At 49.3% G+C, this 16,434-nt stretch overlaps 1 protein-coding gene across 1 annotated transcript in view; it reads right to left on the minus strand.

Annotated features, from left to right (window-relative positions):
• LOC102461383 (bone morphogenetic protein 8B) overlaps positions 1-16,434 on the minus strand; it is a 44,952-nt gene that overhangs the window by 7,763 nt on the left and 20,755 nt on the right. The window contains exons 2-4 of the mRNA XM_075908734.2: positions 3,082-3,274; positions 1,633-1,781; positions 446-640 (exon numbers count right to left, since the gene is read on the minus strand). Of these exons, the coding sequence (XP_075764849.2) occupies positions 446-640; positions 1,633-1,781; positions 3,082-3,274 (537 nt within the window). The remainder of the gene's footprint in view (positions 1-445; positions 641-1,632; positions 1,782-3,081; positions 3,275-16,434) is intronic.

Below are 16,434 nucleotides of genomic sequence, written 5' to 3' on the forward strand. Positions count from 1 at the left end.
CTCCAACCCATGGGATGCCTTTCACCCTCTCCTCCACTCTCGGGATGGTTTTGACACTGGTGCTAATGTTGATAGCACACTTAAAGGAGGCCACTATTCGGATATACCACACCCAAAAAAGTCTAATGAAGCCCTTCCCTGGGGACACTGGGGACAATACAATTTCTCTGCCACTTGGCTTTATAAGCCCTATTCTAGAAGGTTCCTATTCTAAAAAAGAAAAGCTCTCTCCAAGCCTAGTTCATCTGGAACGCGCTCCAGGACACATCAGAGCCGTGTGTTTCAACCAAAAGAGAAATTCCTGAAGGAGGGAGGGACTGACAAAATATACCACAGTTAGCATAGCAAAGGAAAATTGTGTTTCAGATAAAGATCATTTTCTTTACTGTAAATACAGCGCTTGTGCTCCCTCGAGCTAGCTAGGTCTCTAACCCAAAGCTCTTACCAAAAATCCCGGGAAGCTTGTTTGGATGCGGTAAGTCGTTCGTTTTCTTGGGCTGCCTCTTCCTTAGCTGCTTGACGGCTCGAGTAACCCGGACCGGATTTTGGCTTGCCCGGAAAAAAGTGACCATGAAAGGCTGCTTGGAGCGTGGCCCGCGCCGACCCAGCAGTCCCGCTAAGCCTGGATCGATGCTGTGTCCTGCAGTGGGCCGAAAACACACGTTTCTTCCACCAAATATGCAAGCGAGGCTGTAAAACTTAATCGCTTTAGGCAAAAGGGGGGGGGGGGGAGTAAGGCCGATGAACAGATTAAAAAAAATCAGTAAAATCCGATCAAGTCCCGGAGTCATCGCCTTGCACCTTCACCAGTTGCTGCCTTCTATTATTTCCACCTCGGCTAGCCACCTTTCCTCCCACTGGGAGGGACTGGGACTTTTCATCTTAGAAAAGAGGAGACTAAGGGGGGATATGAAAGAGGTCTGAAAAATCATGACAGGTGTGGAAAAAGTGAATAAGGAAAGTTATTGACTTGTTCCCATAACATAAGAACTAGGGGTCACCAAATGAAATGAACAGGCAGCAGGTTTAAAACAAACCAAGGGAAGTTTTTCTTCATGCAGCGCACCGTCAACCTGTGGAACTCCTCGCCAGAGGATGTTGTGAAGACCAGGACTTTAACAGGGTTCAAAAAAGAGCTAGATACATTCATGGAGGTTGGGTTCACAATTAGCCAGGATGGGTAGGAATGGTGTCCCTAGCCTCTGTTTGGCAGGGGAAGGACATGGATGACGGGAGGGATCACTTGATGATTCCCTGTTCTGAGGCATCTGGCATTGGCCACTGTGGTCAGACAGGACACTGGGCGAGATGAACCTTTGGTCTGACCCCGTCTGGCCATTCATATGTTCCCGCCTGAGTTGTTCATAATCCACATTTCAGCATCAAGACAGAGACAAAAGTGCCCAGAGTAAATGAATGGGCCTTTTCACTGGGCTGAAGTTCTACTTGCACATTAAAGAGACACCTACCCCCCTGGGCACTAGGAACAGCGTTCGCACCACAGCCTTCAAAAGGGGCGGGGTGAGCGCTCTCCTGGATATTCCCCGTGAACCCGGGTGCAGCCACCTCCGCCCACCACACTCCAGCCGGATCTTTAAAAGCAGCAGGAATTTGAAACCCTTCAAGCCTTACCCTCGTCCGTCTCCACGTACAGGCGCAGCCCCAGGTTCGATTTGCGGCTGACTAGCCAGTGGTTACTGGCAGCCGAGACATCGAAAACCAACCAGCCTTCGACCCCGGCCTGCAGCTCCTGAAGGTCTAAGAGGAATAAATCAGATTCCCTGCAGAAATGGGGCAAAAAATAAGCAAAGATGAACTGAGGTTAGAGACTGCCTGGCGCTGACATGGTCCGCTCTTCGGAGGAGGGACTGTCTTTTTGTTCTCTGTCCGTTCTTGTTCTAGCTCATGGGTTCCCAAACGGGGAGAGGGGGCGTGCCTCCCTGGGGGAGCATGAAGAAATTCCGGGGGGGTGCTAGGTGACCCCCCCGGTCAATCCCACCCCAAGTTTTGCTGCTATTTTTTTTGGCAGCAGGGGCGTGAGGGTTTCTCAAAAATCAAAAAGGGAGGCGTGATGCCAAAAAGTTTGGAAACCGCTGTTCTAGCTGCTACTGCAGTACTGATCATGAGTAATAATGGGCGGCATAATTTAAGACCATCAGAACGGCCAGACCGGAACAGACCAAAGGTCTATCCGGCCCAGTGTCCTGTCGGTCGACAGTGGCCAACGCCAGGTGCCCAGAGGGAGGGAACAGAACAGGGAATCATCCAGTGATCCCTCCCCTGTCACCTATTTCCAGAGAAACGGAGGCTAGGGACACCATTCCTACCCATCCTGGCTGATAGCCATGGATGGACCTACCCCCCATGAATCTATCTAGCTCTTTTTCAAACCCTGTTAAAGTTCTAGTCTTCACCACATCCTCTGGCAAGGAGTTCCACAGGTTGACAGGGCACTGAGTGAAGAAAAACTTCCTTTGGTTTGTGTTAAACCTGCTGCCTATTCATTTTATTTGGTGACCCCTAGTTCTTATATTGTGGAAATAAGCAAATAACTTTTCCTTATTCACTTATTCCACAATAGTCATGATTGTACAGACCTCAATCTTATCCCCGCTTAGTCTCCTCTTTTCTAAGTACATTTCTGACATTTACTCTGGAAAAAAGCACGCTGCCCAATGTCCAAGAGTGAAAAGATTTGAGAGTGCCTTTGGTCCATCCGGGACAGGTATATCACTACCTTGTTAATTACTGATGAAGTGGGTTTTGCCCACAAAAGCACATGACTCTATATATTTTGGTTAGTCTCTGGTGCCACAGGACTACTCGTTGTTTTTAAAGTTACAGCCTAACACAACAACCCCTCTGAGATGTTTTAATTAATTATCGTCACTTATTGAAATACATGGGAATGATCAGAGGTGCTGGAACAAGAGGGGTGTGTGGGGGAGGGAGCGGGGGGGGGGCGGGGAGTGTGGGGTGCCGCACCCCCTGGCTTGAAGTGGTTTCCATGTGGGTCTAGGTCTCTATCAGAAAACCCATTTTTCAGTTTCCAGCTGAAAAGCACCGGTCGGTCCCCCGCACCTGTTGGAATGCTCCTTCATGATCTCATAGATACCGATGTGCAGGGTTTTGTTGACATCACGAATGAAACTTCGCAGCTTATAAATTCGGAATTCAGCAGCTGTTACTGACTCTCCTGTGGGAATCTGGGTCAGGTCAAACCGAAATTCCTTCCAGTACGGCTTCTGGGAGAAGATGTCTCTGTCGTGTTCAACTGGAAAATAAAGGATGGGGAGGGGTTTTGATGATACCGGACATTTACCACTTTTGCTAACGGGCCATTGTTAAATCCCAGGCTGTGTCTAGACTGGCAAGTTTTTCCGCAAAATCAGCTGATTTTGCAGAAAAACTTGCCAGCTGTCTACACTGGCCGCTTGAATTTCCGCAAGAACACTGTCGATCTCATGTAAGATTGTCAGTGCTTTTGCGGAAATACTGTGCTGCTCCCGTTCGGGCAAAAGTCTTTTTCCGAAAGACTTTTGCGCAAAAGGGCCAGTGTAGACAGCACAGGACTGGTTTCCGCAAAAAAGCCCCGATTGCGAAAATGGCAATCGGGGATTTTTTGTGGAAAACCGCGTCTAGATTGGCCACGGACACGTTTCCGCAAAAAGTGCTTTTGTGGAAAAGCGTCCTGCCAATCTAGACGCGGTTTTCCGAAAATGCTTTTAACGGAAAACTTTTCCATTAAAAGCATTTCCGGAAAATCATGCCAGTCTAGACGTAGCCCCAGTGTGTCCCGAATCAACTGGGTTTTAACAGGCTCCTCTCGAATGAAATTTGCATTCATTGATCAAGATCTCCCTCAGGGCCGGCCCACAACATTTTGGCACCTGAGGCGGGGAGCTCAAATGACGCCCCCATGACCCCTCCCTTGGGCCAAAACTTGGAAAGGGCTCAATTCTGCCTCCTGCCTGTTCTTTGTGCCCTACTTCTCCAGCACAGCCCTTCGCCATCTCTGCGCATCTGGAGCGGAAAGAATGCACCTGCACCTGCAGCAGACACACCGGTCTACACTCTGGGTCCTAGTGCCCCCCCCGTCTGGTACCTGAGGGGGCCACCTCCGTTCGCCTGAGGGCAAGGCCAGCCCTGATCTCCCGAGTCGCTTGCTCTTTTAGCGGTCTGTAGGACATTGCTCATGAAGGGCGCCTGTCCTTAACGTACGGTCGCAGGACGGTTTTCATGCATCAGGGCTGGCAGGGCCCCGTCTTGTTCGTTCTGTGTCCGTACAGCGCGTAGCCCAGCGCGACCTGGCGCACAACTAGCGCTCCTAGAGGCTATGGCCGTACCAGTTAAGATAACGAATAATCGGCGCTAGGTTCAGGGTGGATAAATATCAACAGTGGGGCGGCTGGTGAGAAAGGATGCGGCCGTGGGGGAGGGCACAGGCCATGTGACTGCCCCCCCATGTGTCTCCTCCCCGTGTCCCCCTGAGGAAGGCCAGGACAATGCCCCTTTTGCCCCTGGCCCCACCCCTGCCCCATCTCTTCCCTCCCCACCCTGCCCCACCCCTTCCTCCAAGCCCCCCCCCCCCAGCAATGCAGCCCCAGGGAACAAACGGGGCTGGTGCCCATAGCAGGGTTTGGCCCCCCCCCAGCAACAGTGGCAGGATGCGGCGCAACATGGCCCTAGCTTGCTCTGTTCCTCTGGCCCTTCCCGCCAGTGAGTGCATGCTGGGGGCCTGAAGTTTGCTGTGGGTGCCGGGGCCCCCCACTAGTCTCCCAGGCCACACAGGCTCTGGCCCCTTGTCCCTCCCACCTGAGGCACTGGGGGGCACAATGCCCCTAGGGCCCCCCTCATGCATTGCCAGTGAATTCCAGCCCTTGTGCCTGCGGAGGAAAGCTTGCAAACACGACCCCAACTCAGTAATCAGAAGGCAATTAAGAAGCACCCGCTTCTTAAGAAAAGAAACTCATGCTTGTGGGGGGCGGGACTCATGGGGTTTGACCATTTAAGGCTGTCAGCACTGTACATTTAATACCAGGATTAGCAGTGGGAAGGCAGTGCAGCCTAGTGAGTAGAGCGCTGGACAGCCTCAAAGGAGACCTGACTTCCATTCCCAGCTCTGCTGCTGGGTGAGCTTCGGCAAGTCACGTCGTTTATCCGTGCCTCAGTTTCCCCCTCTGTAGAACGGGGGAGAATGATGCCGGCCTCGTTGGGAAAGTGCCGTGAGATCTAAAGGCCTTGAGCTCCGATCCTTAGCTAGGAGGAGTCATTTTCACTGGCGTGGATCTTCGTGGGCTCCCCATCTCTAAAGCGACTCATCTCTCACTCCCCTCCCCCTCCCGTTCCCCCGACCTTCCCCATTTCTTGTTAAAACAGCGTCCCTGCCTGCCAGGAGCGGCCTGGAAACCCGCTGCATTTTACAGACAGCCTGGAATGGGGGGTTGACTTTGGGTGCCCCGTTAGGACCACGCCAGCCAAGGCTGTTATTTAGCCTCTGGGCACCCTCTGTGCAACCCCCCTCTGCTGATCCCGGCTCCCACCACAAAGGCACGGAGAACCTGGCAGAAAACCTACTGCTCTCAGCCGGCAGGCAAGGACACTCAGATGGGGCCATTGTCATCTGGGAGGAAAGCAAGCACCCTGCCTCTCCAGCTCATTTGCATGCTGCAATTCGGTTGGCTGCCACAAGTGGCACAGGTGAGCGAGACTGGACTTGTGGCAGGAATTCTCCGTGATAGGCAGCTCGGCTTTGCTGTGGGGCCACACGCTAACTCAGGCATCAGCGACACCATCAGGGAAACTGAGGCTGGAGTGCAGGGCATTGGGGGTTGGTTCCTTTCTCCACACTCTCGTCAAGTCACACCAATCTCCGTAACACACAGCCCTTCCCGAAACACACCCCTTTCCCCCCACGCCAGTCCCATGCACATGCTGTTTCTCTTTGTGCTCCCAAATCTCTATTTCCCCCCCATAACCCTAACATTGCTACTCATCTAACAGACCTCTTCAAACACAGCTTGCCCCACCTTTACTGAGGCCATGAGCAAAAGACACTTAAAAAAAGAGAATCATTAGAAAAACATGTATTCTACTCCAGGCCCACACACTCAAAATGTCAAATTGTCTACTTATTGGATGGCTTCACTATGGGGCAGAGTTAAGGTTATATGGGAACCTTAACACCAACTGATTTATTTTAGCTTTAACTTGACCTCTGACTTGCTGGGTTTGTAATGCGTATTTGTGGCATAACCGCCACATCCCTGTAATGTTATTTACCCTTACGCTACCGATACGTCTTCCAATCGCTAACTCCATAGCCATTTTGCCTGGTTACGTCTGAAAGATGGGCCTATTTTAAAAGGCCACACATTCTCCTGGCAGAAACTGTTGAGAGTCCAAGCTGTATCTCCAAGGTCAAATATTGCAAAGGCGGAAATACACCCACAGTTGGTTAAAGAAGTTCTCTTACGATTAAGGGATTTCAAAGAAATTCTCCTTCATTAAAAAGTATTTGATGTGATTATCGCTAGGAGGGGGAGTCTTAAAGCACCTTCAGCCATTCTCCCGCCGTCAGAATTTGAGTCGACAAACTATTTGCTACCCATGTGCACCATCTACTGGATAGCGTAGGAATGCAATTCTGAAACCAAGACCGAGGCGCGTACATCAGCTGTTCGGCTTGTAGCCAGTGAAATACGGATCACCCAAGCCTCTGGGATTTAGGCATAAAAGCCACATGGCCACATGCTTCTGTCTCTCTTCACTCTCCTACGTGAATAGAACAGGCCCGCCGATGGTGGGGGAGGGGCAAAGGCAGCAACGGCCCTGGGGACCAGCAATTTAAAAGGCAGCAGTTGGAGCCCTGGGCACTTTAAATTGCCTCTGGAGCCTCGGATGGCGTGCACCAGATGGCCTTGGGTGGGGGAGGGTAGCCCCAACCTCAACCCCGCTCCAGCCCCGCCCCTTCCTCCCAAGGCTCCACCCCTTCCTGGGACAGAGAACCTGGTCCTCCCTCTCTCCTTTGCCCAGGGCCTAGCAAGTCTGTTGGCCGCCGAAGGCACACTGTGGACCCCGCTGTGTCCCTGCTGCAAAGCCCTCTGGACGGCAAGCAACCAAATGCAGAGCAGAGCGGCCAGTCCTGACCTTGCTCCAGCGCCTGGATCCAGAGATGCCAAAAAGACCCCAGGAAGCCCACTGACAATTACTCACAGGTTAATGCATTCCACAGCCTGGCAGGACCGCTGTCACGGTCCAATAGTGCCCTATTTCCCATCAGAATACACCCTACACACCCTATTTCCCATCGGAATATACCCTACGCACCCTATTTCCCATCAGAATACACCCTACACACCCTATTTCCCATCAGAATACACCGTACATACCCTATTTCCCATCGGACTACACCCTACACACCCTATTTCCCATCAGAATACACCCTACACACCTATTTCCCATCAGAATATACCCTATGCACCCTATTTCCCATCAGAATACACCCTACACACCCTATTTCCCATCGGACTACACCCTACACACATATTTCCCATCACAATACACCCTACTCACCCTATTTCCCATCAGAATACACCCTACACACCCTATATGACATCGGAATACACCATACGCACCCTATTTCCCATCGGACTACACCCTACACACATATTTCCCATCACAATACACCCTACTCACCCTATTTCCCATCAGAATACACCCTACACACCCTATATCCCATCGGAATACACCGTACGCACCCTATAGCCCATTGGAATACACCCTACACACCCTATATCCCATCGGAATACACCCTACGCATCCTATAGCCCATTGGAATACACCCTACACACCCTATGTCCCATCAGAATACACATCCTATATCCCATTGGAATACACCTTACACCTACTTCCCATCGGAATATATCTTACACCTGCTTTCCCATTGGAATACACCCTTCACACTCTATTTCCCATCGGAATGTATCTAGCTACAGCTTCCAGCCGTTGGATCTTGTTCATGGGAGGTGGGTGTAAGAGGCAAGGGGAGACATTGCCTCCCCTGGGTCTTAGTGCTCAACTTCTCCCCTCTTCGTATCCCTCTTCTGACCATTCCTGGAGGCTCCCACGGCCGGTCGGCTGTTGCCGGGACGGCCTGGTGACTCTTCGAGTAGGTCTGTTAACTGAAGTGAAAAGCCTTCCAGCTAGCCAGACCGATTAGCGGAACATCGACCCGGCGAAAGAGCCATTACGTGCTAATGAAGCCATTTAACAGGCACGTGCCAACCAGGAAGCCAACAGGCTTCTGCATTTGCTGACAAACCTAGCTGTGCATCGCTATGTCGACAGGACTTTAGCTTAAAATTTGCTTTCACTAGTTCATTAGCATATTGCTGAAGATTATAAAATCTCAGCTCTAAAAAAGTCCTTTTAGATGCACAAGCTTTAGCCTTAAGTGTGTGGGGCTTCCCACATACAGGTTTTTAAATATATTCTTCAAAAGACCATCCTTATTGCAAATACACATTTTAATTTTATAGCACAAAAAATTGCTTCCAAAGTCTTTCTGTCCATCCCTGAACATAAGACCAGCCGGGCTGGGTCCGACCAAAAGTCTATCTAGCCCAGTGTCCTGTCTGCCCACAGTGGCCAATGCCAGATGCCCCAGAGGGAGTAAACAGAACAGGGAATCCTCATGTGATCTCTCTCCTGCCACCCATTCCCATTCTAACAAACAGAGGCTAGGGACATCCTTCCTGACCATCCTGGCTACTAGCCATTATCCTCCATGAATTTATGTAGCTCTTTTTTGAACCCTGTTATAGTCCTGGCCTTCACAACATCCTCTGGCAAGGAGTTCCACAGGTTGACTGTGCGCTGCATGAAGAAAAACTTCCTTTAGTTTGTTTTAAACCTGCAGCCTTTGAATTCCATTTGGTGACCCCTAGCTCTTGTGCCATGGGAACAAGTAAATAAACTTTCCTTAGTCACGTTCTCCATACCGGTCATGCTCTCATTTCACTAGTGAAGAGAGCCCTTAAAGGGACAGCATTTCTTCTCTTCCGGATAGCGAGACAAACAAGTTTCCCTTTCTTTACTTCTGACTGTTTGATGAACTCGTTTTAAGAGCAGCCTCCATCAAAATCAGTACCCTTCTACCATGTAAAAGCCTATGTTATGCCTAAAATCTTTGGAATCCTATTTGTAACAAACATATGATGAAATGTTAGAAACACGTTTAGTGTTATGAAGATCACACAAAATGTTAGGGTTCCTATTTTCCTAAAAGCAATACACTTTATTATGAATACACTAGACTGCTCTGACTGATCCAGTTCAAATAATGTTTTTGTTTCAGGGGGTTAAAGATGCAGTAATTGGTAATGAGTATATTAGGAAGGCGTAAGAGTACATTTAAAATATAAAGCCAGCTTAGAAAGACTGTTTAAGAAAATGTAAAGCAGGGCTGTATCACGTATTCCACAATATCTGCTGTTTTATACAGCTGACTTGCCCTTACTCCAAAGTTTTTGCAAAGAAATCTCTGACAAACTTCAGGGTATATAAAAAAAAAAACCCGTGACTCACATTTTTTTATTCCCAAATTTAGCACTTTTAATTAGGTACTTTCTGCATGTCCTGTCGTCACAATTTAGCTGGCAGTGGAAAACACGCTTCATTTTCTTTAGAAAGATATTTTAGAAGAGGTTTTTTTTTTTCAAATGTCGTTTGCTCCATTTGGGTTCAGCGATTGGGCTGGAAGGGGTGAGCAGGGAGGGAGAGGGAAGAAATGAGGACACAGGGGGAAGGGGCGGGGCCTGGGCAGAAGAGAGGAGGAGCAAGGGCAGGGCCTGAGGCTGGGGCCATCGCCTTCCCAAGCAGGAGCTCCACCCACTGCCCGTGATCGTGTTATGCCTTTGTTGGCCACGCTGAAGAGCCCAGCCTCAAAACATTTGTTCCCTGTGCAGGTGCTGTTAGGCTGATCAAGTCACCCCTTAACCGTCTCTTTGTGAAGCAAACTCGAGGGAGCTCCTTGAATCTATTGTGGTCGGGCAGGTTTTCCAATCCTTGACTTGTTCTTGTAGCTCTTAAGAACATAGGAACGGCCGTACTGGGTCAGACCAAAGGTCCATCTAGCCCAGTATCCTGTCTGCCGACAGTGGCCAGCACCAGGTGCCCCAGAGAGGGAGGACCGAAGACAATGATCAAGCGATTTGTCTCCTGCCATCCCTCTCCAGCCTCTGACAGACAGAGGCCAAGGACACCATTTTATCCCCTGGCTAATAGCCTTTTATGGACCTAACCTCCATGAAATTATCTAGCTTCTCTTTAAACTCTGTTCTAGTCCTAGCCTTCACAGCCTCCTCTGGCAAGGAGTTCCACAGGTTGACTACACGCTGTGTGAAGAAGAATTTTCTTTTATTAGTTTTAAACCTGCTACCCATTAATTTCATTTGGTGTCCTCTAGTTCTTCTATTATGGGAACTAATAAATAACTTTTCTTTATTCGCCCTCTCCACACCACTCATGATTTTATAGACCTCTATCATATCCCCCCTCAGTCTCCTCTTTTCTAAACTGAAAAGTCCCAGTCGCTTTAACCTCTCTTCATAACCTCTTCTTTGGCTTCTCTCCAATTTATCAACGTCCTTCCTGAATTGGGGATACCAGTCAAAATCCAAGAAGCTCTAAAACAGCAGCAGGAGACCTGCGGCCTGTAGGCAGCATGTGGCCCAGTGCGGTTCTGTGCGTGGCCCGCAAGACATTTGTTTCCCATTGCTCATGCAAAGGGCTGCCAGATCCCGCTGGTGTCTGTCTGCATTGATCCCCTTCCCCCCACTGGTATGACTAAAGTGACACATGTATAAAGCCCAGGCACATAAAGTGAGATGCACACAGCATGGAGTGCGGGAGCCGGGCGCTTCCCATCCAATCAAAATGCTGCTACGGGTCAATTGACACTCCCCTCAAATTCTAGCGCTGCGAGCAAACCTGCCCTATCCCGGGAGACCGTCTTGTGGCCCCCTGAGATGAAGGAGGGCCCCTCCTGCGGCCCACTCTCTAGCCTCAGGTGCCCGTCGCCGCTGTAAAACAAGAAGGGAGCTGTCACCTTCCTTCAGACCTGCCCCGGCCAACCTGGAATCCGGGGCCGTCGTTAGGATTTAGGGGGCCCTGGGCAGTCCTATTAAACTGGTGTCCCTCTGCCCGATGGCAGCCAGGGGGCGATGATTTTTTAGAGGTGTGACTGTATAATCTTCAGCAACACACGAATGAAACATTTTTCAAGCAAATGCTACACTCCGGTCCTGTCGCTTCACCCAGTAAACTGAGACTGGACAGAATGTACCTGGGATACTTTTACGTTCACTAGATCCTCCCCAGAGGAAGCAGAGCCACAGACCAGGGCTAGGAAGAGGCAGCTGGGTGGACATTAAGACCCTGAAGTGCCCCAAATTTTCAGGTGCCCCACGCAATGGTGTATTCTGCATGGGTATGTCTAGAGTACATGCCTCTGCCGGCAGAGGCATGTAAATTAGACTACCTGACATAGTCGATGAAGCAGAGATTTAAATATCCCCCGCTTCATTAAAATAAAAATGTCCGCCGCGTTGTGCCAGCTCAGCTGATTGTCGGTACAACACAGCAGTCAAGATGGATCAGTCGATGAGGAACGCCTTTACCAACCGATCCCTTATACCTCGTGAAACGAGGTTTACAGGATCAGTGGGCAAAGGCTTTCCTTGCGGACCGATCCGCGTCTTGACTGCCGCGTTGTGCCGACGATCAGCTGAGCTGGCACAACGCGGCGGACATTTTTATTTTAATGAAGCGGGGGATATTTAAATCCCCGCTTCATCGGCTATGTCGCTTAGTCTAATTTACATGCCTCTGCCGGCAGAGGCATGTAGTCTAGACATACCCCATGTGGGTAAGGACAGCCTTGCCGGAATCAGTAAGGTTATTGACAAAAGTAATAACCTTTTTGTTACTTTATGTTAAAATATGCTGTAAGTTATTTGGATCATTAAATTGATAAATTAATATGGTCAACCAGAGCCTGGTCATTAACAGACACTTAGGCTGTGTCTACATTGGCAAGATTTTGCGCAAAAGCAAGTGCTTTTGCGCAAAAACTTGCCACCTGTCTACGCTGGCGGGGAGTTCTTGCGCAAGAACACTGACGTTCTAATGTAAGAAATCAGGGCTTCTTGAGCAAGAACTATGAAGCTCCCGCTCAGGAAAAAGCCCCCTTGCGCAAGAGGCCAGTGTAGACAGGCAACATGAATTTCTTGCGCAAGAAAGCCTGATGGCTAAAATGGCCATTGGAGCTTTCTTGCGCAAGAGAGCGTCTACACTGGCACGGATGCTCTTGTGCAAAAGCACATCTCTTGCACAAAAGCGCATGCCAGTGTAGATGCTCTCTTGCGCAAATACTTTTAACGCAAAAACTCTTGCATTAAAAGTATTTGCGCAAAATCATGCCAGTGTAGACGTAGCCTTGCTGCTACTGTAATCAAAGAATAATTATAACCCATCTCCTTCTGCAGGCCCGGCTGAACCTGGCAAAGAACCTGAAAGAAGGACTCCCGTGTAAAGCGATGGTTTTATTTTTCAATAGAAGGCTTTTGCATAGGACTGAGGCCCAAAGTCGCTTCCAAGCGTGGGAACAGCCACGAATGTTTGAACTCATATTCCATGAGGAGCCCACTTATGGGAAGCCACCTGGGCGTGGCGAGTGGCCTTTCCCGCGCTAGTCAGCAACACTTTCAGTGTAAGACGCGTGTGGAAAATTCTCTCAGCGCTCAGCTGCCTGCAGGGTGGGGAAGGGGAGGTGGGGTAATCTCTTTGATTGGGCCAACTTCTGTTCTACAGACTACCTGCAGATGAGCCTGGCCGGACTCAAACGCTCGTCTCCCTCACCAAGAGAAGTTGGCCCAATAAAAGATATCGCCTCAGCCACCTTGTCCCTCTAACACCAGGGACCAACAGGGCTTCATCATGCATCTCAACTACTAAAGGTGGGACTGGGCGACAGGCGAAGGATCATTAATTAATTGGCCTGTTCTGTTTGCTCCCTCTGGAGCACCTGGCATTGGCCACTGTCATCAGGCAGGGTACTGGGTTGGATGGACCTTTGCTCTGACCCAGCCTGGCCCTTCCTATGTTCTTAATATAAAGCAGTAGGGGAAGTGTGCTCAGAGACGATCCAAAGAATGTTTACAGAAGGGGCGTGAACAGCAAAATGCACTCCCTCCAAAACGAACCGCTCCGATTTTAATTATCCATCCCTGTGTCTTTAAAAAAATGTTCCCTCCAGCTCCTGGGCTCACCACAAGCGACATTTTATAAAAAGCGTCAGGCCCGGCCAGCCTGGGGCGGATGCGGAGAGCACTTCCCGTCCCAGTGGTGTGGGCCTGGCACCGGGGACGCACAGCTGTGCTGCGGAAGGATGTTACAGAGTGCATCTGGGGAGGAGAAACCTGCATTCTGAGCTCGCCAGTCAAAAAGACAAAACCAAACATTCACCACCCTGCGACCGGCTGCACACTTGCTCCAAAGCCACCCGACTCCTTTGTTTTTAAACCCATCCATATCCACAGCAAGCAGGGAGTTCTGCATTCAATGCTCAAAGCCCACCGGGGTCTTCTAAAGTTGTTCTTACACTCAATCTATTCCCCCCACTCCAGCTCACGCATACTGCTCTATACAGGTTGGACATCTCTAGTCTGGCATCCTCCGGACCCGGCCAGTGCAGAACCAGAGAATTTGCTGGATCACGGGAGGTTCATACTGTCTAGCAGCATTACCAACACTGCCACTGCTCGCTGGGCTCTTAGAAGATGTTCAGAGGTAAATTAGAGCTAAATAACAGCACAGAACACAGAGCCAGGACTGGGGGCTGTAAACAAACTTTATGAGACTGTGGGAAACTTTGCCACTTCCATGATAAGTGGACACCCGGCTAACTCAAATCATGCTGGACCACGGATGTTGCCGGACTAGAGAGGTTCCGCCTGTAGGGTTGAATTCTCCATGGACGACAGCACAGAGGGCATCAGGATGTCACAAATGAAGGTCTTTGATTTTGGTCCAGATGGCTTAGAGGGATCCGTTTCTTTCCACTGCCCAAGTATCCATGCTGAAAACATGGCCCTAAACACACTCTCACTGGTCCTGCCAAAGCGCGTTAAGGTCCGGTAGGTCTTCATTATGTTGTCCTGTTACATACAGCATCAGTGTCCAGTTCTCGGGTAGACAGCTGCTCAAATCATGTTGGCTACGTCTAGACTGGCATGATTTTCCGCAAATGCTTTTAACGGAAAAGTTTTCCGTTAAAAGCATTTGCGGAAAAGAGCGTCTAGATTGGCACGGACGCTTTTCCGCAAAAGCACTTTTTGCGGAAAAGCATCTGTGGCCAATCTAGACACGCTTTTGTGCAAAAAAGCCCCGATCACCATTTTCGCAATCGGGGCTTTTTTGCGCAAAACAAATGTGAGCTGTCTACACTGGCCCTCTTGCGCAAAAGCTTTTGCGCAAAAGGACTTTTGCCCGAACGGGAGCAGCATTGTATTTCCGCAAGAAGCACTGATTTCTTACATGAGATCGTCAGTGTTCTTGCGGAAATTCAAGCGGCCAGTGTAGACAGCTGGCAAGTTTTTCCGCAAAAGCAGCTGCTTTTGCGGAAAAACTTGCCAGTCTAGACATAGCCCTCGGGATTAAAGTAAGGGAAGAAAGAAGCAAAATGACACTCAGAATTATATGACTAGAATGCCCACTATATAATGGCCAGCCTAGTCTTACAGATAAATGGTGTAGTCCATTGGAATAAAGTAGTTCCATCTGTACCTGAAAATTCACAAGATCCTGGACTTTAAATAGGTCGCTGACTCCAGCACTTAGCAATGCTATTTTGGCAGAGAACAAGAACAGAGCATTGATCACAAATCAATGTCGTTTTCATGGCCTGAGTTTATACTGAAATTTCTCCCGAAGAGGATTTGATATGCCGTGACTCTTAAGAAATCTATACACAGCAAATCTGCCAGGAGCTCGGTGGAGACAAGAATGAAACCACATATAATGAGACAGAAACACATGTATATACAGATACAGAGTCCACAGAAATCAACAAGAGATCTGGTCATCTGATTGAATTTCTATCAAGAAAATTATGTCGGACAGCAGCAATATTTCTACATTTCCTATTTTCAGCAGTGGTTATTTATGGATACAGTGCTATCAAATACTGTTATTTTCCTAATAGAGTGGAGAAATAACAGACAAGAGACACAAGAACGGCACCAGCAACTTGCTAATAAAATCCATACTAACGACGTAGAGAACTATAAGCAACTGCAATTAGAGGTTTCTCAGAATGCTTGAAATTTGCCATCTATGTGATGTATAAACATGTATTCAGGGAAGGGCAATTGGAATTCTTGTGGCAAAAAATCAAGGAGGTCTGTGCGGCGACATCACACAAGGACTTGGAATAAATGTGAAAGTTCTCCTGGGTGTTTTGCAATGCAGTAATTACACCAAAGTTGGTTTCGTTTAGCGTCCTGCCACAGATCAGACAAGTTCTAAAGCAGAAGCCTTTGGGTGGCCTAAAAATATCAGAACACTGTTTCGTTGGAGACGTCCTCTCGGCTTCTGTGGACGTCTTTTCACGTGGCTAGAGCAGGGCACCATGCTGTGGAAATCAGGCTTCACACATCTGGTCCCACTTAAGACATCGTCCCTACCTGAGGCCACGTCTATACTTACCCAGAAGTTCCAATACACATACACAACTCCAGGTACGTTCATTGAGTAGCTGGAGTCGATGTACCTTAATTCACATTTTGGCGCCATCCCCACAGAAGGTCAACAGGAGATATGCTCCTGTCACCTTCCCTAACTCTTTGCAAGAGTGTACCAGGTGTACCATTGCTGACAGGGGGGGGGGGGGTGCCTCAGCATTTGATTTAGCTAAATCGAACTCCAGAAGCTCAATCTCTAGAGTGCAGATCTGTGGGTACGTTTAGATGTAGCCTGAGTTCCTCCAAGGGCATAAGCCATAGAAGGACATTATGAAGTGTGCTCTAGGGAGCACTGAGGCACGTCCTGACCTGGAAATGTCTTCTAGGTACAACCATCCTACTTCTGTAGGAATTGATTGCATCTGGGACTTTTTGTGTCAGAATAAGTGTCCACACAAGTAGCTGTCTTCCTCATTTCTCTCTGGATGTGAATGCTCGAAGACAGCCGTGGCCAATCCGTGGCTCACGAGCTGCATGCGGCTCTTCCCCCCATAGAGTGTGGTTCATGAAGCCCTCCCCACCCCGTGGCTCATAAAGCAGCCCCCACAGCCCTGAAAACAGCCCTCCCTTCGCGGCTCCCTGTGCTCACCAGGATGAGTATTAAAGATGGAGAACTAAAGATGGTGCTGGC

This window comes from Pelodiscus sinensis, chromosome 26 (assembly GCF_052426305.1).
Source record: "Pelodiscus sinensis isolate ZL-2025 chromosome 26, ASM5242630v1, whole genome shotgun sequence".
NCBI lineage: Eukaryota > Metazoa > Chordata > Testudines > Trionychidae > Pelodiscus > Pelodiscus sinensis.